We start from the raw sequence: 25,194 nt of genomic DNA, 5'->3' as shown, positions 1-25,194 counted from the left end.
GTTTTGCTGTAGCAATTGTACAATACAGGCACTATTTCCTAATGAGTATACCACTTCATGGCAGGCACAGTTTGGGGTTCCTTTACAAATGTTCTTAGAATTCGTTGAACAGGTCTATAAATTAAATAGGTAAATTACTTTTATCTAAGAGAAGAAACTCAGTCAGTAAGCAACATATTCACCATTTTAGAGACAAAACTTAGATTCAAATCCAGATCTTGCAGATTCCAAAGCCTTTGGTTTCACCATGACCATGAACCCAGTCCTCCCTTCAGACTTCTAGCCTTCATCAAAATTCAGCATAACTGAGATATTTTCTCAACTAGTCTTTTCAAGAAGATCTGATTACATATGTTTTTTGGACTATGGCACGTTTTCCTTCCAAGAAAAACAAGAGGGAACCTAGAACACTCTTGAAGCAGGTGAGAACTTTTCCCCCTAGCCCAGAACTAATTCATTTACTTTTTCCCTATGCAAGAACATGTTACAACAGATACAAATGCTACTAAATATATTCAGTTTCAGGGGAAACCAGAATAAAACTAAAAACTATATAACTATACCTCTATCTTATTATGCTGGATTGCAGAATTAATTAAAATTTATACTTAAAAGAACAGTTATTACTGGAAATGAAATCAGAAATCTGTGGTTGGTTATACTGGCTTGTGCTTGGCACACCTAAAATGAAGTTTAAGTGCAAAAGTGACCAACACATCTAAAAGAAAATGTATTTATGCTAATTTCAACACAAAAAGAAATGTTAATGCTCTCACTGCAGGATTTCTGACTGGATAAACCAGCAGTTTTTAAAGTAGTGAATAAAAGATAAAATCTGAGACTCCTATCCAAATTGAGAAAGTTTATTATTTGTTTTAAATATCTGCCTCCACCTCTCATCATTTATATAAAAATTTTAAGTGTGTAACATCAAATTTCACACAATTTATTTTACATAAACATTTGTTTTTAAAATATGGATCCTTCCTTCTTCTCTAGCTTGTCAAGGCTGCCGGCAAAAGCGGTCTTCGTTCAAACATAATTTTAGATACAATCATAATTTTTCTTTAAGGAAAACTGTCACAAATATGTTCCTCAGACATCAAACATTCAATTACAATAACTCAAGGTACAAAATGTTATATTTTCCCTTAATAAATGTTTTAAGATTATAAATAAGAACCCAGTACTCAGAGTTGGGAAAAGAGTTACAATACAATTTTCCTGACAGCAGACCAGGGAAAAACGCTATGAGATCTCAACACATAGGTGGCTTGCCTGCTAATAGCAAACAGAACTTGGGATGTGATTTAAAAGAGTTAATTTCAGTCACTGCAAACACATTGGTATTGGGTGTAGTTTTAGGAAAGATGAGGTAAACACACTCTACTCTGTCTCTCCAATAGACTACAGCTATAAAACTCAGAATTGTTGAAGCAACAATTTGAGGACTCAATTAAATTGGAGCAGGTGGATTGGAGAAGACCAGAATTCAAAATGCCATTTTCCCCTCTACTATACAGCCAGAACTGAAGGCAGCCCAAAACCTGGAAGCAGACAGTGGATGTAAGAGAGAGTGTAAGAAGGAGAAGCCCTGCAGCTCAGGGTCAAGGAGCAGGAAGGAGTATCTTAGTCCACAGAAGGAAGAAGAAAATGCCTTTTTGTATTTCCTTTTGCAAAAACCAAGAGCATTGTTATATATAGTAATGAACAGTTTCAAAATAACACAAAAATGAACTAAAAATACAAAATGTATATAGGATTTGTATTCTGGAACCTACATGACACAGAAAAGAAATGAAAGTAGATCGAACTAAATAGAGAGGCTTACACAATGTTCATGGATTAAAGGACTTAACACAGTAAAGAGGTCAATTCTCAAATTGATCTATACACTTAACAAAATTCCAGTCAAAACCCAGTGGGATTTTGTAGATATTGACAGACTGATTCTAAAATATATAATAAGGCAAAGGAATGAGAATAGAAAACAATTTTGAGCAAGAACAAGCTGGAGAACTGCTCTTTGATTTCAAGACTTACTACAAAGCTACAGTAATGAAGATAGTGTGGCACTGACCAAAGGATAGATATTCAGATCAATGGAACACAGAGAGAGTCCAGAAATACAGCTGCACAGATATAAAAAACTTATTTTTTAACAAAGGCTCAAAATGAACAGAGAAATGATAGTCTTTTCAACAAATGATGTTGCAATAGTTGAATATCTATATGCTGAAAAGAGAAAAAGAAAAATAAAAGAAACCTAGACCTAAACTTTATACCTTTAACAAAAATCAAATCAAAATTAGTAATAGAACTAAATACAAATGAAAAGCTTAAAACCTTTTTTAAAAAACCCATTGGATAATATCTTTATGATCTGGGGTTAGATAATGACATCTTTGATGAGATACCAAAGAACAATCCATAAAAGAAAAACTTTCTAAATTACAGCTTATTAAAATTAAAAACTTTTACTCTATAAAATACAGTTAAGAGAATAAAAGGATAAGTCACACTCTGGGAGAAAATATCTGCAAATTACATCAAACAAAGAACTTATACATAGAGTATATCAATAACTATGAATATTCAACAAGAAAACAAACAATCGAATTTAAATATCAGCAAAGGACTTAGACAGTTCACTAGTCAGGACCTACACACGGCAAATTACATGATAAGCTCCTTAACATCCAGCAATGTAAGAAAAATGTAGATTAAAAACAGAATGAGATATCACTAGATGCCTACTAGAATGGCTAAAATAAATATGGACAATACTAAGTGGAGGTGAGAATGAAGAGCAAATAAAACCCCCAGGCACTGGTGGGATGGGAAATGGTACAGCCACTCTGGAAAATCATTTGGAAACTTCTTATAACATTAAACATATACTTATCATATGACTCAGCAATCACTTTCCTACACACAAGAGAAATGAAAGCTTCATGTTTACACAAAAACCTGTATGTGAATGTTTCATTCATAATGACTCAAAATGGAAAACAAGCCAAATAGCATTCAGTGAGTGAACAAACTATAGTACATCCACACTGTGGACTACGCTAATCAATAAAAAGGAACTACTAGTACGTATCAAAGTTGGCTGAAACTCAAAGGCATTATGCTAAGTGAAAGCAGGTGGTCTCAAGAGAATGATTCCATTTTTATGACATTCTTAAAAAGCCAAACTATAGTGACAGAGAATAGATCAGTAGTCACAAGGTGTTAGTGATGAGGGAGGGAGTAACTACCATGAAATAGCAAAAGGGATCTTTTTGGAGGAATGAAGCTAACTGCTCTATATCCTGATTGTGGTGCAGTTTTCATAACCTGTGCAAGGGGCAAAATTGCTGGAACTGTACACCCAAAAAGTCTGTTTTACATATGTTAGCCAACATTTTTAATAGAATGCCCTTACTGGTATCCAGACAGTGACAGTTGTGTTTGCTCCTGCCTCCATCCTACTTTAAAGTGAAAATATCCATGACAGAAGACAACTGCACACTAAATAACACATTTATTTCCATTATCTATGAACATGCTGCCTCTTCCTAGCAGAATGATGAGCGCCAAAGGCTGACGGGAGATGGGGTTATAGTGCAAAGTCCCAGAGACACAGCTAGTCATTTGAATAATATGTTTTATTTCTTGAGCATTCAAAAGAAAAAAAAAGAAAGTAATAATGTATTTTCCTGATTCTTCATAGTTACATGAGAAGTAAATGTAAAAGTTTATTTTAGCTTAGTATCTAGAAAAACACAGTTTAGCAACTAAATAACAAATTTGCTAAACAAAAAGATGTAAAATATTTATCATCTTTCATATTTGTCATTTACAGTCAAATCTCAATGATCTACACAGCAGATTAACATTCATCAATAAATGCTAATAACAAGACAAAAAGTGTATCTGTGGGGAAATTAAAGTTAAAAATCTGCAAAACAACTACAAACTTGTACGTTTGTAGACTTCACAGCATTTGGCATAGTACCTGGCCCCTGGGAAGCATTCATCATAAATCCATAAGGCATCATACAATAGCGTTAAATAGGAATACTCCAACGTAAGGCCCACAGATAAAATATGCACCTCTGTATTAAAGGCTAAGCATAATGATTCATACATGCAAACACATGCATGCACCTGCCAGCAATGAAATTTGCAGCAGAGGATGCTCCTAATGTGGAAAAACTGAGTTCACTCGGCCCAGGACAGCAGGAAAAAGCAAGGGACGGGGGGTGACTGAAGTCAGGGGGAGGCTGTGTACCAGCTTCCATTGTACCATTCCCCAGACAGTGCTGACTTACTCTCCCAGTAAGGCTCACTGGACGGCGTGATGAAGGAAGTCAGAGCATGGATTATGCTGAGGGATGCAGGCTCTAAGAAATTCACAACAAATTAAGGCAGAATTCTGAGATGAGTTTAATTCCAACAGATTTTATTCTTTCAAATTCCAGCAATTTGATACATAACTTTTTAAAGGCTTAGTAATTATCTGAGAAATATTCGATTAGATTTACTGCTAATGAGTTGGGAATAACATTTTTAAATCACAGTCAAACTTGAAGTGGGGGTAGGAGGAAGGAGGGGAAGGGAAAGAGGGAGGCAAGGAGAAATGAATAGTTAAGGGAAGATATGACTAAAGTTGTCCAAAATCGAATAATCAGGCCGTATAACAGTGCTAAATGGTCCTTTCTTTTCTGAAGAACAGAATTTGCCACTTCAACCAAGGGGTAAAAGTTGCAATATAGAGTTTTATTTCCATTTTTATGACAAATATTTCCTTAAATACATGAAAAATATTTTTCACTATCTAATGTCTTAGCGATCTTATTATAGATTATAAACTTGGTCATAGAATAAATGACCAAAACTTTTGGAAGAAATTAGAAAGTCACATTTATTTTAATTACTTGACATTAAGTTAGTTACTGAACATTTTCCTGCCTTTCAATATATGTATTATTAGAACATATTAGTCAATATATGTTGTTGTCTTTTAAAAGCCATAAAGCAATCATAAAAAATTTAAATACAAAGTTTGGCAAGCAAAACTGGCACTATTTATAATCCTTCATCTAATATATCTTGGGATACACAGACTTCTAATTATATATCTTCTATCGATGAACATTGTATGGAGCCCTTTTCTCATATCATTTTCCTTCTAAAACATGGTTTTAATCAACTTATCTAATTATTAATTTGCAGCATCCACACCAGGACAGTCACAGTGGTAAGTCTTAGCCACACTTGCTTAAGTTTGTCACAATGGAGACGAGCCAACAGCAGTAGTCTAGGCCAAGCTGAAGGGACAATGGGCTACATAAGGACACCCCTGCCTGGGTTAGAGATAGAAAGGTCTTTTGGAAAAAAACACAAACCGCAACGTACCCATGTAATGAAAAGACATGGCCTTGTAAAGAAAGACACGAAGTCCTCCAGGCACAGGTAAAGCTGAGTCAGGGACAGGAGGAATGAAAGCTGGAGAGGATGCAGGGTCCTTGGCATTAAAGGAAAAAAAAAATAGAAAGGAAGTGTTTTAAGCAAGAAAGGAACAGAATCAGAGTTCCATGTAAGAGTTGCTTTCCCTGGCTGACAGGGAGGGTTGATGGGAGGAAAGCTAGACCACAGGCAGGAAAACCAGGTGGAGTGAAGCGGATCAGCAATCTCCAAACTTACTTGATCACAGAACTCTCTGTCAGTGAAAAAGAAAAAAACTTCCTTCAACATCTATTCATAGATTTTCACTTTTTACAAGTGATATTGAAAAGTATGATAAAATGAAACAAGTGTTTTATGTTTTACTTGTTAATGGTGTATTATTAGTAAAAGTGAATGTAAATCTTTATTTCACGTAGTCTGGTAACTACTTTTTAGGTGCCAATTATTATCAAAGCTGGTTTTTTATAACATGGCTGACAAAAAGCTTCCAGTAGGACACTGTAACTGTCCACTTTGCTATTACATGGTATGATAAATGTAAGTGAAATCTGATATGGTTAGGGTAAGGAATATGTTCCTGCCCTTTAGAGAAAAGTGCCTGAACTTTGTGATAGTCTGCTTTAGCTTCTCTGACTTTACATTATTAACTTACTTTCTTGTTCTCAGTTCAGTTTTCTAAGACACAGTGTAACTTTAACTAGTACAGATTAGTGAATACTTAAGTATTTTAATGATCTTTTATAATAAAAGTTCTACAGCATTGGGATTTTTTAAAGTTTGAAATTTTGTGTTAAATACAGAGCACAAAAGTACACAGTATTTTATAGTGTTTTCAATATCACTGCATTTGAAACAGACCATCACTAAGTAAAGTGAAATTGTTTCAACCAGAAATAACTGGTTTGTTGTCTCCCTCACAGTCTTAAAAAGTAAGAACAATGTTTCTTTTTATAGCTAAACAATTGGCACTTTCTACAACATTTACTAAATAGTCTCAATGTAATTTAGGGAACAGCATTAGACCACACTCATAATTCTATAATCATCAGACTACACCATCCTCTAAAAATACCAGGACATTAAAGAGCTCAATTATTTCCATTCTTATGAAACAGTATTTTGTTGACTTGGAGGATAAACTCTATCATTTCAATAGGATATAAATAAAATTTATACTTGGTGAATTTTAAGAAGACAATTAGCCTTCAGCAATCCATTCCCACATTTCTATAGAAGTCACAAAGCTGAAAAATATATGCAGCTTATGCATTTTAATATTCTGGTAAGTATGTTTAGTTTCATTCATATAAGCCATTTTGGGAATAAAAAACCAAGTGCAAAGAAAGTAAGTACATACTATTAAATAACAGATCTGATGATGAGTTATTTCTACATTATGTAATAAACTTTTCCTACCCAGCAAAATCTTTGTTTCTGAGAAGGTCATGCTGGAATCCCTACTCTTTACCTGTAAGATCAGAAGACTAATATAAAAGGCATCTTGTAATCTAAAATTCTACAGAATTAATTCCCTACACTAAATGTAAAATAGCTCAGAATTAATCAAATGGTCTTTTAAAAATTAATAGTCAACTTTCAGAGTACTACAAAACCCAAAGACAAGAATGACAAGATGAAGTTTAATCTCTAAGTAACAATTTTTATAAATTAGTAAATTTCAGATTTTTTTGCTCTAAAGAACAGAATTAGTGACAAACCTGTAATTCTTTCATTTAGAGTTCTGTCACTTATTATCAATTTTAGATAGAAATGTATTAATGAACCTATAACAGAAGAGGACACAGTATATTCTTGCACTATTATATAATTGAACTTCACCATCATATACAAATATCATTTTATAAAGTATCTGAAAAAAAATCCAATAGCAGACTATAATACTCAGTCATTTTCATTACACCCAGAGTGTCTTTTGAGTTGAGTTGCTCTGATCATGATATATAATCTTTTAAAGGGAAGTACATTTATATACACTTCAGCTGAAAATTTCATACAACAAATATATATACATAACATTCACATGATATAACTAGAATTTTGTTTTTAAAGCTTCATACAATTCTAGTAATATTAAATTAAACTCTCTAGTAAACAATTTTAACAAAAAAAGTCACCTTTAAAGTAAATACCAAATAGTTCATTAAGTCATCTATCTTATTTTACTTTTAGATGTTTTAAAAAAAAGTAAAATATTAAATTTATATTGCTACAGATATATTTTTGTATGTATGAATGAGAAAAATATAGCTGGGTAAGAAAAACAAAATTACTCACTCTTATTGATCTTTACCTGAATCTTGGCCACTTTATAACCCTTTTTTAAGATTTTATTTATCTATTTTTTTTTAGAGAGAGGGGAAGGGAAGGAGAAAGGGAGAGAAACATCAATGTGCGGTTGCCCCTTACATGTCCCCTACTGGGGACCTGGCCCCCAACCCAGGCATGTGCCCTCACTGGGAATTGAACCAGCAATTCCTTGGTTTGTAGGCCCTCACTCAATCTGCTGAGCTACACCAGCCAGGGCTCACTTTATAATCTTAAGATTTTCATTACCAACCTGGCTGGTGTAGCTCAGTGGATTGAGCGCGGGCTGGGAACCAAAGTGTCCCAGGTTCGATTCCCAGCCAGGGTACATGCCAGGGTTGCAGGCCATAACCCCCAGCAACCGCACATTGATGTTTCTCTCTCTCTCTCTATCTCCCTCCTTCCCCCAAAAAAAAATAAATAAATAAAATCTAAAAAAAATTAAAAAAAAAAAAGATTTTCATTACCTATACTTTTAATGAAAAGAAACATATCTCAAGATACTTGCCTGTAGAATATTTTCGTTCTAGAATTTGAGATATACTCAAGATTTTTTCCTTCGGAAGAGATTTGAACATTAGATTAGGGGATAGGAGGTATGCTCTAAAATTACAAATATGTCCTATATGTCACAAGTCAAAATCAAATATTTGTCAGGAACACACTTTCTTAAAAAAGCTCTATTTTTAAAATTGTAATTTATTAGAAAATAATCCAATATTAATTATATAATGAAGCATATGCCATATAAAAGTTAAAGTCCTTTCATACTATTCCTCTGAAATAGGTATCATTATCATCCCATTTCTCAGATGAGAAAAATGAGGTGCAGGGAATACAAGTAACAGCCAGAGTCACAAGTTTGTAAGCACTGAACCAGAATCCATACCTGTCTGAGCACCAGGCCAATACTTTTGCTACTACACCAACCTCCTATTAAATCAAAACATCTCTCGAAAAGTACTTAAAAAGAACTTCAAACACGCAGACAAAAAGCCAGTGTCTGGCCCTAGCTTTGCTCCCAAAGATCTTTAAGTCCATAAGCTAATGACCATGTACCTCAATCTACTTGCTCAAAAATATGTGCAGTGGAGAATATAATACCATATTTTACCAATTCTAATACATACTTTTTCCACTTTTTAACAAGTGTGAAACCAGTGTGTCTTACTCTCAATAGCATCTTCCATTTGCTGTCAGCCAGGCAACAGTCATGAGGCCGCCATGCCCACTTGTGCTGCACATGTGGCTACTGCCAAACAAGCAAAACCACGAGAGGCAAAGAAACAGCCAAATCTCGTAGAGAAGATGAAGATATTTCTTTTTTTTTTTTAGTACATTTTATTGATTATGCTATTACAGTTGTCCCATTTTTTTCTCCCTTTTATCCTCCTCTACCCTATACCACCCCACCCTCCTTTGATCCCCCCCCCCCCTTAGTTGACATCCATGGGTTCTCATATAAGTTCTTTGGCTTCCCCATTTCCCATACTATCCTTAACCTTCCCCTGTACCTACCAATTATGCTTTCCATTCCCTGTACCTTTTCCCCCATTCTCCCCATTCCTACTCCCTGCAGATAACCCTCCACGTAATCTCCATTTCTGTGACTCTGTTCCTGTTCCAGTTGTTTGCTTAGTTTGTTTTTGTTTTAGGGTCAGTTGTTCACAGCTATAAGTTAGTTGTCATTCTAGTGTTCATAGTTTTGATCCTCTTTTTCTTAGATAAGTCCCTTTAACATTTTATATAATAAGGGCTTGGTGATGATGAACTCCTTCAACTTGATCTTATCTGGGAAGCATTTTATCTGCCCTTCCATTCTAAATGAAAGCTTTGCTGGATAGAGTAATCTTGGATGTAGGTCCTTGCCTTTCATGACTTTGAATACTTCTTTCCAGCCCCTTCTCACCTGTCAGGTTTCTTTTGAGAAATCAACTGATAGTCTGATGGGAACTCCTCTGTAGATAACTCTCTCCTTTTCTCTTGCTTCTTTTAGGATTCTCTCCTTCTCTTTAATCTTGGCTAATGTAATTATGATGTGCCTTGGTATGTTCCTCCTCGGGTCCAATTTCTTTGAGATTCTCTGAGCTTCCTGGACTTGCCTGTCTAGTTCCTTTGCCAGATTGGGGAAGTTCTCTGTCATTATTTGTTCAAATAAGTTTCCATTTCTTGCTCTTCCTCCTCTCTATCTAGCACCCTATGATTTGGATGTTGGAACATTTAAAGTTGTCCCAGAGGTTCCTAAACCTTTCCTCATTTTTTTGAATTCTTGTTTCTTCCTTCTATTCCAAATTGTTGATTTGAGGCCTGGTTTCCTTCCCTTCACTTTTGTTTCCCTGTATATTTTTCTTTATTTCACTTTGTATAGTCTTCACTTCTTCCTTTATTTTGCAACCACACTCAATATCTGTGAGCATACTGATTACCAGTGTTTTGAACTCTACACGTTATAGGTTGGCTCTCTTCTCATCACTTAGTTCTTTTTTTGGAGTTTTAACTATTTTTTTCATTTGGGCCATATTTCTTTGTGTTGGTGTGCCTATTACATTGTAAGGGGCAGAGCCTTAGGGATTTGCCAGAGCAGGGCAACCTGCTTCACTGCGTTGTAGCACTGTCTGTGGGGGAGGGGTCAGAGAGGGGACCATGGTGATTGCTTGGCTCTTGCCCTGCTTTCAGTAACAAGAAGATGAAGACATTTCAAAGCAACAGACAGCCAATAAGATCAATGGCTACATGTATCCAGCAAGACTAACATTAAGGCTACAAGCACCAATTTGTCAGAAAGTATCTACTGACTTTGACTTTGAACAGAAACTGCTTAACTTTCAGTGGCAGGTTACTGAGTTGAGGAAAAAACAAAGCATAGAGTTAGCTGAATAAGAAAATGGGGCCTAGGAGTTGTGTAACAAACATAAAAAACTTGAAAGAAAATCCCTGGAGTAATAGTAGAGCATATTCCCAGAAATGTGGTATCATTTCCCACACTCCTGATTGCAGAAGACAAGACTGAATGAAATAACAGTCTCTGACAACTCTAGTTTGAAAGGAGAATGAAACTCTGAATATAAGAATAAAAATGGTTTTTAATTATTTCTTTTTTTAAAAGATTTTATTTATTTATTTTTAGAGAGGGAAGGGAGGGAGAAAGAAAGAGAGAAACTTCAATGTGCGGTTGCTGGGGGCCGTGGCCTGCAACCCAGGCCTGTGTCCTGACTGGGAATCGAACCTGCAATACTTTGGTTCACAGCCCGCGCTCAATCCACTGAGCTACGCCAGCCAGGGCTAATTATTTTCTTTATATGTTCCTTTCTGTGATTGCAGTTCCTTTATATTTATTTTCTATGATACAATGAAAATGTTTCAAATTAAAGTCTCTTTCAATTTCATTAAATGTAATATAAGGGTTAAAACACTGTGTATGGAATTGTTCTATATTTCAATTTCCAATGTGGTTGTGTATGTTTGTCAAAACTTGCAGAACTAAATATTAAACTAGGTAAATTTAACCACATATAAATTATGTCTTAATTTTAAAAAATGTTAAGAACAGTGGACCAATTTAATTGACATTGTTTTTTTTTCTTTTAATGGTACATAAAATAATGAAGAATCTAATACCTGACAGCATTTTAGATTCAAGGATATACAATGTCTCTAGAGACTGACTCTGTCAGAAGCTAAAATACAGCATGTGAGACCAGTGTTCTACACTGGGTTAGACTTTCCATAACCAAGTGCAAGAAACACACCAATTTCTCTCAGTTCTTGGCTCTATGACTACTGATTTTAAAAAGGTATTCTGACTTCCAGAAACAAAGTTGCATTTTTAAAAATTCCTATCTGAATGACATTTAGGACACAATCAACAAGATAAGTTTTAAAAACAGCACACCCAGAAAGTACATCCAGGTTTCTATCAACAAGTTAAAAGTAAGAATAAATTGAGAACCTGAACAACAGTCTGCAAAAGTTCAGGGGAAAGAAGTTTCATTTACATTCTCCAAGTTGAACTCTAGATTCAATTTAAATTCGTAATCTTCTATGGTAGCATTTTTGTCAGACATCACAACTAGATAGGGGCATTTTGAGGCTTACTTTCACCAACATCCAGCATTACAAATAGCATAAAAATATTTTAATTTCTGACACTCATATTACATAAGAAACTAAATTAGTCAAGTGTAGAACTCTTGAATGCCTTTCAATAATGAATGCATATTGTACAGACAGAATCTAAATCATTATATATATATGACTTTCTTCATATCACTATTCTACCAAAACATATCTTAAATAATTCCTTTTTTTTAAAAAAATCTCACCTTTAAAAAAAGATTTTATGTATTTATTTTTGGAGAAAGAGGAAGGGAGGGAGAAAGAGAGGGAAAGAAACCTCAATGTGTGGTTGCCTCTTGCATGCCCCCCACTGGGTCCCTGGCCTGCAACCCAGGCATGTCCCCTGACTGGGAATAGAACCAGTGACCCTTTGGTTCACGGACTGGCACTCAGTCCACTGAGCTACACCAGCCAGGGCTTAAGTAATTCCATTTAAAAAATAAATTAACTGGCCTACTATGTGCTAGCATTTGTCATCTATGTAGAGAAGTAGGTAAGGTATACTTCATCCCTACCTTTCTCAAGTTTTATAAACTACTTAGTTTATGTCTATTAATTACCTATTTATATTCTAGAATAAAAATGAGATAAATTTCATTTAAACAGAAAGAATCTTCATGAAAAGGTGAACAAACATTTGATAATACTATAGAGGCAGTGGTAGACAAGTGGTGAAGTAAATGTGAACAGGTTTGCCCTGCTGCTGCCACAGCCTTTCAAACCCCTCTCTGCCTGGATTTCTTCGGGTTAAAACCAGTATCTCAGTGCCCATCTCTGAGTTGTTACAAAATTAAAATACATGTTAAATAATCTCTCAGTGCAATGCTGGGCTCAGACTAAGCACTTGACAATTGTTAGTTGATTTTTACATTAAAAAGCGGGGTCCTGATTTATTCTAGTGTAGAATGAAACTTATAGAAAGAAAGTCATTATGTATTATGCTCAAGTATGATGCAGGTGCAAACCACTGTATATCAAGCTGGAGTCAGTCTTTTTGTATTTTCCCCATAAATATGGCATAATAGCAAATATGGCAAATGAACCAAATGAAGTTCATTTATGTAAACTCAAATAAATTAGAGCTTGACTATTCACCTCACCAAAGATTTCTCCATTGATTCCTTTAACTAGCAACTTCTTTGAGTACACATTAAGACCAAAAATTAACTTTCAAATTAAAAAACTGACTTTTAAACAACTTTTATGGAATTACATTTTAGAAAGTAATATATCCTTCTAATTATAATTCAATACTTCTAATAATGATGATCAAATGGACGGATGAACATGGAAATGTTAAATTAGTACAGTGTTACACATATTCACTATAGTCAGTTGCTACTATAAATCTAGTTTTTCAGCATAGCTAAACACAGCGCTATCCTAAAGAAACTCCACACTGTCATATGACATCATTTGATCAACAATAAAGATGTTGTAGTCAGGCACATCTTCAAAAACTGGATTAACAACCATGTACCTTCAAAAGACCTCATGGAGGTAACCAAATATTACGAAATTATAAAGTCAGACTAGGCACTTGAGCTTCTCAGTGAGGAAAGAGTTTACCTACAGTCATGGTTGTTTAATTGAGCTAAAGAGGTAGAACAGTATTACTCCTATTATGTAACTGACTCTCATCATCCAAATGGAACATCCAGGGTGTTGTTTCTCTTCGCCTGACTACAGAGCTGGTCGCCCTTTCAAGCATCAATGAGTTATAAAAAATCATGAGCTAATTATTAAATAAAAGCATTTCCATTCCTCTTAAAATAAGAAATGGGCAATAAAGTAGCAAACAAAACAGAACTTCCCATTTCAAGTCCAATGTTTACTCAGCAATGTTGCAACTGAACTTATGGGGCTACTGGAACTCCTTATGTTTTTTACAAGAGAACTGATAGTGGTCAACCTGACAAATACAGCACTGCCTTTGTTATAGGATCACATGATTGTTTTGAGATATTTTATGAAAAAGTAAAAGAGGAAGAAGGAACGGCACTAAGATTTTAAGGTCCCACTAGAGTGCACTTTACACATCCATGTAGAATGTGCCTTAATCCCCATTTTACAAGCAAGAAAACAGGCTCCCAGAGGTTAACTAACTTATCCAAGGTAACCCAATAAACAGTTGGAACATTTTGATTCAGACCCAAGTCTGTGTGGCAAAGGCAGACAAACTGCTATTTTTAAAAGAAGTTTTAGAAACTACTCTCTAAAGAAAGTCTTTCACATGATATATACTGAATTCATATATATTTTAAATGGATGGATCACAGTAGAAAGGTATGATCTTGGAGTTGTTTCATTGTCTCAGGTTTTTGAGGGTTTTTTTTCTATCTAATAAAGAAGGACAAGAAGTAATTCTCACACAAGGTTGTTACAAAGACAAAATGCTCTAATATGTTTAACACACTTAGCTTAAAACCTAGAATCTAATAAGGTCTTAATAAATGTTGGTCAGATTTGTATTATTACCCTGTTGTCATATGTAACATTAAAAAGTCTCTGAAGGAGTCACTGATCTGTTTTATCCTATGTCCTAATAGACATTCTGGAATATAGTAAATGCTCCACAAATGCTCACTGATTACATGACATCTAATAATTTTCTATTCACTTTTATCTCAATGTATGACTATTGATGGACAGTATAAGAAAATATCCCTTCTGCTGATCTTTGTTTTTCCCATAAAGATGCCCCAAATCAAAAGTTCTCAGAGCACAAAAGGTCCTTATTTACTAAAGAGAAAGAAGAAAAAACTCCCCAAACTTCCATACATCATGTAAAGAAAAACTAGGCAGACAGGCACACAAAAATTATTTCCGTTCACAGCTTTTCCTTCACTTGACAGTAAATCACCTGCGCCTTTCAAACACTGTACAAACTCTCACTGTCCCTGAAATATACTACACTGCAACTGGCTCTCTGCGTTACCAGTCCTCTAATCACACAACAGAGAGGAAGAGCCAGAATTAAGAGCCAATTAATTGTGTGTCCATCACACATGTCTTTAAACCAATATTTACATTTTTACTTCTTTCTCTTTTAATAATAAAATTTGACATGTTAACTTACCTTGTTGACATCTTAAGCATCTGTAAGCTGAAAAACACTAGTTTGGAGAAGGGCACATACTGATTTCACTTTCTCTGTTGTGAGCTGATTTTGAAGATGAACTTGATTTCCTCTCTGTAGCAGGAAGGTGGGGTCAAAAATGCATATTTTCCAAATGCTCACGCAAAGCAGAAAACACCATGAAAAAGAATGTGGGCTTTGGAATCAGACAGACCTGACCTGAAAACCTGGTTCTATCTCTTAATCTCAGTTTAAAAAAAAAAAAGAAAGAAAAAATGCATGAGCCTCAGTGTTTCCTCCTATATAAAAAGGAGTAAAACATGGACCCCAGGGGGCTCTTAAGAGGATTAGGTGAAAAAGTGTATGAGAATGGACTGTCACAGGACTTGGTATTAACAATATTAAGAAATGGTAAGAATTATTATCTATTTTCAAGTAATTTTCAAACAAAGCCTTACTAACCAGCCTAATTAGTTATAGGTCTGTGGGGAGTGTTCCCACTCCCAAAGCATTCCTTTTCACAAAGCCTCAAGCATTCACCAGGATTGCACCAGATGCTTCTCATATGTGCATGAAGAAAAAAAGAGAAAGAAAGAGCTAGAAGAAATAGACAACTATTTGAAAAACACAAATTCCTTCTCTGCATCTTTCTGAAAAAAGTAGTTTTTTACACCATCAAAATCCTAAAATGGATAAAGTAAATATTGAAAATCCATTGGACAAATTACGTCAGCAAGGGCTACTGTGGATAAAGTGATGAATAAATCTCGCTCTAAAGAAGCTAACAACTTAGTGAGATAGCAAGCTTATTAAAAACAAAAACAAAAACAGAAGACAGACGGTAAATGCACGCTTTGACAGAGTTAGAGGCAAAGTACCATGAAAGCAAAAGGAATGAAACAGATCTGGCTTAAGGATTTAGAAAAGGTTCAAGGAGAAAGTGGAATTTGGAACTGAGCCTTGAAAAATGTGTGGATTCCTCTGGGCAGTGAGTTGGGTCAGTAGAATTCCACACTGAAGAAACACTAGTGAAAAGCAAGGAGGTTGAAATTCTCCAGTGTTCAGGGGATGCCAGAGTCTGTCTGCCAGGACTGAAAAAAAAAATGTAGAAAGGGATGGTGGGAGATGAGGCTAGAAAGGAAAGTTAGGAACAGGCACCCATGCATCCCCAGTGCCATTTAGAGTCTGCCCTTCATGACACAGGCAGCAAAGACTTTTTGGGAACAGCAAGTGAGCTTGACAGAAATTAACTCACGGTTTGGAAATATCCCTGCAGTATATCAAAACTAAAAAAATGAAACACAGGGTCAAGAAGGGGCTATTAAAATAGCCCAGGCCTAAACTAGAAAATCAAGAAATGGGCATTTTTTAAAAAAGACATTATATTGTCAGATCCCATGGGATTTAACAAGTTATAATCCTTATAATATACAAATATTCCTCTGGGGTAAAAGTCAATAGTGGACTAAATGGGGCTGGGACAAGAAGGGCTGACCAGCATGTGTGACCACAAGTCAAACAACCCCCCAAAGTTGCTAAGTATAGATTTAATACTGGTTATTAGAGGCATCTATGTTATAACAAAGGGATATCATCAGGTGGATGAAACGTAATTGCCAAGGTCTCAGGTTGGGGATGTGATCAAGGTTCCCAGTGGGTCTCTCTAATCTGTAGCAGGCTCACAGCTGGTTACTGAGGCCACAGAGATCCCAGCCTCAGGAGGGAAAGACTAGTGAGCCAGGGGGTCAGGGCCCAGACATATCACCCAAAGTTGAGAGCTGGACTGTAGTGAGGCACAAATAAAATCCATGGGCTGGGTGTGGAAGGCCTGGGTATACAATGAGAGACACTTAACAGGAGAGCTTCAGATAGTGATTATCCAGAATAATTCCAGGCCACACCCAATGGTGGAAGAGGCTCTGTTGCGATTAACCAAACAACTTTTGAACTCAAAGGTTGCAAGTCTTTAATATTGAGAAAGGCTGAACAAGACTAAAACTATGTTATCTGAACATAAACTTATAACAAGAATGCTTTTCTGAACTCCTAGCCTAAATTCCTTATCTAATATTAGAGTAATGACATCACTACAAAAAATAATAGAGATAAAGACCTAAAGACCTGGCACCAATTGACATAAAATATTTTCATCCAAAATCAAGACAAAATACACTTTTTAAAATCTTTCAGTCAACCGTAATTTTGGAGAAACTAGCACAATTGGGCCCAGCTTCACCTGTAGCTTCACCTGCCCCTACCCAGCCCATATGCTACTCTCACACTGAGCTGCTGCTGCACGCCCTCCAGTATTCAGGGCACTCCGGTGTGTTTGTGCCTCCGTTTATAGTCTGTCTTCCTTTTCTGGTTTAGCAACTCCCATTCATCCTTCAAGTCACCTTCACCTTAAGATATCTGGTGCCTCCAAAGCAGAACTAATCACTACTGAGTTTTTATTGCATTTTCTACATTCCACTCCTGGGGTAGGATACTTGTCCTTGAAGACCAGCTGGAGAGTTCTCTCTTCCGTGAGGCCTTGGGACTCTCACAGCCATCCACTTCTGCCTTTATCTCTGGGCTTGCCATTGAGGATATCACAACACTTGACTATTTCTACCACCCAACTGTGAAGTGCTTCTGAGCCATACCTACATCTTACTCATTATTTTGTGCCCACTATTTAGCCCAGGTCCCGCACAAATTTATCAATATGTTGAGTAAGTTAACAGTTTTCCTGTTGCCCAATAACTGAAAAGGTTTTATGTGTTTATTTAGCTTTGTATAATATTAACCCTTACCATTTGGATGAAGATATTAATCTTTACTTCATTTGCATATTCTAGTTTTTATTCTCTCAATTTCTTAGAAATTTGCTATGATAGATTTTTTTAAACTAGAGAAACATGACAGAAATTTTTATTTCATTCAATATGACAATGGAACTGTACAAATTCAATCCTACACATATCGTTAAGATGGAATTCAGGGCAGAAGCAACCCAAGTGCCCATCAATATATGAGTGGATGAAAAACCTTTGGTACATATATACACAGTAGAATACTATACAGCCATAAAAAGGAAATGAAATCGTACCTTTTATGACAGCATGGATTGACCTAGAGAGTATTACTCTAAGTGAAATGAGTCAGACAGAGAAAGAAAAATACCATATAATTTCACTTACATATGTAATCTAAAGAACAAAATAAGAAAACAAAATAGAAACAGGCTCATAGGTACAGAGAACAGACTGACAGTTGCCAGAGGGGAGGAGCTGGGTAAAAAGGTGAAGGGATTAAGAAGTACAGAGCAGCAGTCACAGAGGTATAAATTACAGCACTGAGAACATAGTCAATAATACTGTAATGACTATGCATGGCGTCAAGTAGGTACTTGAAACATTGGGGCGATTGCTCTGTATGTAAGTGCTCATGGTGTCAAGTAGGTACTTGAAACATCGGGGCGATTGCTCTGTAAGTTCGTGAGTTTCTAACATAGTTTCTAACTATGCTATACATCTGAAACTAATACAGAATAATGTTGAATATAAACTGTAATTGAAAAATGTTTTAAATAATAGAAAATAAAATACAAGGTCAGCACTAAAAACAAGTGCTGTCAGCCCGGCACCTTGTTTCTACCCGGGGGCAGCACTGAGCTCCTTGGCCCTAGTTATGGAGTAGTTACATTTATGCAGTTCTAAAATTACATTCAGCCTTTTGACGCCAACTGTGAGGCTGATGTGGACCCCAGTGAAAATGACTTTGACACCGCTGCCCTAGATACCACCACTACTATCAAGCACATTGTGCACTACCACTTCAGCCCTTGCTTATTAGAAAGCTATCTGAAACATAACAGCTACTCAATATCTACACACTTTGCTGATGGTACAGATAATTCTCACAACAGCCCATACCACAGATAAGCATGTCTGGACTTATATAAGTAACTTAATCAAAACTACACTGGAGTAAAGGGCTAAAGTGGGATTTTATACTATATGACTCCGAATTTGTCTCCAACCACTACACCAGTGGTTCTCAGCATTTTCCTTTATAAAAATCACCTGGAGAGCTCGTAAAAGCAGATTTTATGATTACATAGGTCTGGAGTGGATCTGCAAGTCTGCATTTCTATCAAAACCCCAGTTGATACTGATACTGTTGATAAAAGACCACACTTTGAAAACCACTGCATTATGCCATAATGCTAAAGTTACTTAATTGAAGACATCTGGTAATTCAGTAGCTCTCAAGATAATTTTCTCTTGACACCTATGAAGGCATACTTTCCTAATGGTAAGATCTGGTGTTCTGTGACAGAGAGGTGAGACGGCAGCAAAGGAGTACAGTGCTGGGAACACGTTCCTGAATGAGAAAATTCAACATAGGAGCAATACTGGCTCCCTAAATATTTATGTGGAAACTGAACCCAAGAAATCAACTCTCATTCCCAATTTTAAATTCAACATGCAAAAACAATGAGCAAATGCCTTAAAACAGCCAGGAGATTTTCTTAAAGCAAACAAACAACAAAACACTGACTATTATGACCCCAACAGGTGGATAAAACATACAATAGTGACACTGCAAGTAAAAATTCTGGATTGACAGAAAAGCAGAAAATCACTGGAGCTGAATAGAAAGTCCACTAACAAACATATGAATAAAAGTAATTGTATTCTGTAATAAAGGTGACATTCCAAAACAGCAGGAAAAAAACTAATTGTTCAATAGATAACATGAGACAATTATGTTTTTTAAAATTTAGACCTTATTTCATACGACAAAAGAAAAAAACTTCAGTTTATTTCTATAAAATATTTAATCTATCACAAATTTAAAATAAGGGGATATTTTAAAGATTTAAAATGTATACACATTTCTAAGCAACACAAAAAACACGTGAAATCATCTCTAAAATATTATTAAAATAAATGCTAAAAATGACAAAACTGGGGAAGTATTTAGAATAGAAGACAAAAACACAGGTTTTACATATTAAGGGCAAAGTACATAGTAGGAGTATTTTACAAAGTCAATAACAGAAAGATGAGTAAGAATATGAAGTGAATTTTTAAGAGAAAAGAGAATGAAAACTAATCACTTTAAGAGTTTTTCAAGCACCATTAATGATCTAAGATACAAATTTAAAATAATCATCATCATTTTCCCTTATCGACTGAAAGCCATCCGGGTTTGACAATGTAGAGAGTAATTTTTCTAATCAAACTGAAAGCTACAAATGCAATGAAGGCTCAGCAATGCCAGAAAATGTGCCAAAGTGTCAAACACAAAGTGAATATTAACTAGAGAAGGAAATAATTGTTTTAGAAACTTTCTACTGTTATCCAGAGGCCAGGTTTTCACTGACTCTCATTTAAAGTGCATCTTTGTCTTTAAAAGATGGCAGACTTTTAAAGGTTTTTATTTAGTTATTTCAGAGAGGGTTGGAGAAGGGGGGAGGAACAGCTTGTTTTGTCCTTTATTTCTTTCAAATTCGTAAACTGATATTCAGAACAGTTTAATGCAAAGAGCAAGATGATGCCATTTTTATAAAATATACAAACACTGTCAGGAAATTCAATGATGCTTGACAAACCTTTAAAATTGCTTACTTCTCTGAAATCACAAAATAGTAGTTTGTAGTATGTTCATACCATTCAAGTAACAGCTAGTTTCAGTGAGAACACTTGCACATATTAGAAAGCACACCAGTTTAAAATGTGAGCACACTACAGTGGCTGCTTTCTTGTGATCATACCTCTTTATCCATGACGTTGAGGGGGTCTCACCGATTTTCAATAATATACAACCAGTGGAAACCTATTTGGGATACCTCAATGAGGAAAAAAAAATGTAGCTGTTGCTGCCTTACGACCAAAGTAGTAATTTGCCTTCCTTTCAGAAATGGCACTGACAATTTTTAACTGGATGAGTATCCATGTGGAAATGATTCTGGCACGACAAGAAGTTTGGCATCAACACGCTCAATGAGAAAGAACACCTTCGTGCAGATGTCACCTCATGCTCCATACCCAAGAGAACTAGCCTCGTCCAGCATTTAGAAAGGAAAGGCATAATCTACTCAACAGAATCACTTTCAAGACATGTATTACCAACAAATGATTTGTAAGTGGTTCTCATCTTACACATCGTTCTTAACATAAAAGGGCTATTTAAAGTTTACAGATGTGGAAAGTATGAGACCATACAGTGAGAGGTTCCCAGTCTGTATTCTGCTACTGCAATTTCCGGAAAATGGGATGTACCTGAGCCCTGGATAGAAAAAGGCATAAAATAAAAATCTATTTTTCCTATACATGGGGGGACTGTCTTGCAGTCTCAAAGATAAGGTATTTTCATTAGAAACACTGCCAACAATAAAATCAGTGAAAGAAAATGTTTGGTTATCTGGTTATTTTCTTTCTTAGAGGAAAAAGGAATAAAGGTTGACAATGTGCACATTGTGTGCTCATTATCTCCACATCTTACCTGGTAGAGCCTTTTCTAATGATGGTAAAGGGCCAGAAAAACTTGTTCACAGTGAATCACATTCTATGAACTAATGAGTTACAAAATAGCATTATTAAGATTTGGGAAACAATGATCCTTAACCAAATATCAACTGCTAATATACTAAACACAAACAGTGGGCAGCTTAAGCCAATCTTGTCAGAGTCAATGAGTTTTATTACTTTATCAATTTTATGGTTTTACAAACACTTCCAATTAATTCCAGCCATAAGTCTATGAGATAGGTATCTTTATTTTCAGGGAGAAAAAAAGGAAAGGAAAAAAAAAGATGCAAAGAGGTTAAATAATTTGTTTAAAATGTTCTGTTTAATGGCTGAGCCAAAATTCAACACTAAGTCTCCCTGAAATGACAAGCCTATGTCCCTTAGACTATTTCCAGTGCTTCTTGATTGTCACCTCCCACAGAAAGTCACAAGTTTAAGGCAATAGAGGTGACTGCTGGAGTCTGGTCAGATGAAGAATAACCACCACTGTGGCCTGAGGTCAAACTGGCAGCTCTGCCCCTGTGCCTGCTGAGCTGGGGGCTCTGGGGGCCCTGGGAGCCCTGGGCACCAAAGGAAGAGGCCGTGGCCAACCACCTCTTGCTGCCATAGCTATGAGCCTCAAGGTTCCTGGGCTGCTGGTTATTCCCTTGAGGATTTTCCCTGTGGCAACTTGCCAGGCCTTGTAATCCACTGCCCCACTGAGGTTAGCATTCTCCAGTCTTGCCATAAATAATCCTCATAAGGATGAGAAAGAGTTTTGATACTTGGTTCTAGCTAAGAAGAGCCAATGCTAACAATTCCCCACAGTCCAATGAGAAGAATAAATCTCAGGAAAAAGTTTGATGGGGGTAGGGGGAGCACAGACACATGTAAAAGTTCTGTATTTACATAAACATTCTGAAAAGGTTCATAAAGACATCTGAGAAACCAGACATAATGCTAACCAAGACTAAAAGAAAGGATTTGAAACTGCATATTAATTGGCATTTCAGAGATTTGCACTGTCCTTATTTTAAAACAGAGCGAGTATTGTTTACAATGCCTTGGATGTTGTTCAAAGATATGTATTTTTAATAAGATTGAATCATGTTTTCATTCCAGTCAAAGTGATTTTATTCCATGAATATAATTTCCATGTACTGTATAGTAATATTTTCAATACAATTAGTTGTCAGCATCCAGCCCCGTACCTGACACATGGTTAGCTTTCAGTAAGTATCTGCTGAAAGAAAAAAATCAATGAACCATTGATTCTTTCAGGAAGGTTCCTTGTTCTTTGTTGTTACAACAGGTTATCTATTAAATAACTTCAAACTTACTCCTCTCCAACTAATCCAAATTTAAAACTCCCCCTTCTCAAATCCATACCTGTCCAGAAGCCCAGCTTCTTTACCTATCAACAGAGTGTGAAACTCTCAGCCCTCTTACTCTCCTTGACCACAGCAAAGATTAATAACCAGAACTACCCTTGGATCCAGGCTTTCCCAGTGCTTCTGGGAAGAGACCACGCCGGGCCTGGGGACCACACAGGCTGCATTTGAGGAAATGAGCACTTCGAAACAGTAGATAATTACACACATGGACACCTAACTTCCCAGCTTATTTTAATAGCTGACTACTATTTCCCCTTAAGAATGTCCTTTTCTTGGCCATTTCTTCCTGACAGCAAGTCACGGAGCTATCCCTCACAGACCTGTCTGAAACCCGTGATGGCTTCTGCAGTTTCTAGCTGTTAACAAACCCTGGGCTGGTTTCCTCACTGCTGCAGACTTTGCAAGTCTTTGAGTTCTGGAATCACATTCACCCAAACCTAAAACTCATACCCTATCATGGTTAGATTTATTTGGAAACAGTCGAAATGATCAATAACCAAATGAAAAGTTAAAAAAAAATACAAAAACACACCAAATACACATGATTTATTACACAACTATTTCAAAAAGCATTTTCAAACGAGCTTTAAATAACTGAAATAATCTATAATATAATCCTGAAGAAAAGGAATATAAAAATAGTATATGCCGTTAAAAATCTAAATGCTACCCCGGCTGGCGTAGCTCAGTGGATTGAGCGCGGGCTGCGAACCAAAGTGTCGCAGATTCGATTCCCGGCCAGGGTACATGCCTGGGTTGCAGGCCATGACCCCCAGCAACCGCACACTGATGTTTCTCTCTCTATCTCCCTCCCTTCCCTCTCTAGAAATAAATAAATAAAAATTTTTAAAAAATCTAAATGCTTATTTAAACATCTAAAAGAATACATTCCATCCATGGCATTACCTAAACTATATCTGAAAGAATATTGGTTTTAGATACAAATCAGTGTTCTGATAAATACATTTGGAAAAAATTACTTTCCAGGTCCATTTTGGAAGTCCATTATGCATATTAGCCTATTAAAATCCCTGACAAGACATTAGAGAAGGCTTTCTTTAACCCAGATGTTCCCCCAAATCATGTGACAATGGAACTTGTTTTTACACAAAACACGTTAACTATATCTTACTCAGAACACACTCTGCAAATCATGACAACAGCTGTCATCCCAGGGAACAGAGACAAAGGTTATTTCTTCTTATAATTCCTATGACTTTCAAATATTTTTTGATAAACATATCAATTTTACAACCAGAAAAAAAATTAAATAAAAACAGCAAAAACATGTTCAGTCCTATTTAATGTCACTTATACTATTTATTGTTATACCGGCTTTGCCAAAGCTGGCAGTTCTGGGAGAGTGGGGGAAAGGTAAGTAGAAAGCAAAGTGGTCAAAGCAAAGGGATTTCAAATGACATCTAGGTCCCTGCCTGGCCATGTGACCCTTCTCAAGTTACATGCTAAGCCTCAACTTCCCTTTCTGAACAATCTGGATAACAACCACATCCACATTACAGAGTGGTTGTTGACTGGTAAATGCAGTGGCGCATGTCACACATTTACCACAGCTACCTGGTGAACAGTGAGTGTTCAATGAACACTCACTGCTTGTATGACCAGGCATACAAGATACCACCCATTGTTCTTCAATTACTGGGCCCCAGATCCTGTTAATTAGTGGATATTTTAATGAATTTACAAATATTCATTCAGTCTATGAGGCAATTAAGACTCCACATCATTTTACACAGTATCTCATAAAATACATCATTTAAGGTAAATTTACCAAGAACACCTTAATGTTCAAAAAAATTTCCAAGCGCAGTATGTGTGCACCGGTGTTTTATTCTGTTGGAAATTTTTCATTATACTACTAAGAAAAAGTAGACCTTAATTATGTTAAAATATTTTGAATTAATTTTTCCATTTTGACATCAAAATATACCTATGAAAATATGGAAAGTATTCCTATATTACAAAAAAAATGAATCCAAGAAAACATAAATAAAAAAAAACATTTACCTGTATTTGCTCTAATAAAGGCATTTAGTCAATGGTGTGTAAGGTTCATTTTCAGACAAGTCCATCATGCTGCCACCAAACAAAGATTACATACAGCTTTACACAGTCTGGGACAAATGCTGCCCCTTCACTTGCCGCGTACTTAAGGCTGAAGGAGTTGGGAGTTACAGACTCCTCTTCCTCTTATCAATAACAAAAATTATGCTCTAAATTGCCACTTAATTCTATAGCCATTTATGGTAAAATGCAATACCTCAACATCTGATTTATAGGTGGTGGATCTGATTTTAATCTGTATGTT

At 35.9% G+C, this 25,194-nt stretch overlaps 1 protein-coding gene across 9 annotated transcripts in view; it reads right to left on the bottom strand.

Moving 5' to 3' along the window:
* The window catches only part of COBLL1 (cordon-bleu WH2 repeat protein like 1), a 163,161-nt gene that overhangs the window by 119,338 nt on the left and 18,629 nt on the right, over window positions 1-25,194 (bottom strand). The window contains exon 1 of one of the 9 annotated variants that reach the window (XM_045843528.1): window positions 14,975-15,000. The exons of the other annotated variants lie outside the window; for them this stretch is intronic. Coding sequence (XP_045699484.1) covers window positions 14,975-14,994 — 20 coding nt within the window. The 5' untranslated portion in view covers window positions 14,995-15,000. Of the gene's footprint in view, window positions 1-14,974; window positions 15,001-25,194 lie in introns of those variants that run through there. 9 annotated transcript variants of the gene reach the window in all.

This window comes from Phyllostomus hastatus, unplaced genomic scaffold (genome assembly GCF_019186645.2).
Source record: "Phyllostomus hastatus isolate PE091 unplaced genomic scaffold, TTU_PhHast_1.1 phas_contig_1, whole genome shotgun sequence".
Classification (NCBI taxonomy): Eukaryota; Metazoa; Chordata; class Mammalia; order Chiroptera; family Phyllostomidae; genus Phyllostomus; species Phyllostomus hastatus.
This window is presented reverse-complemented; position numbering and strand designations above follow the sequence as displayed.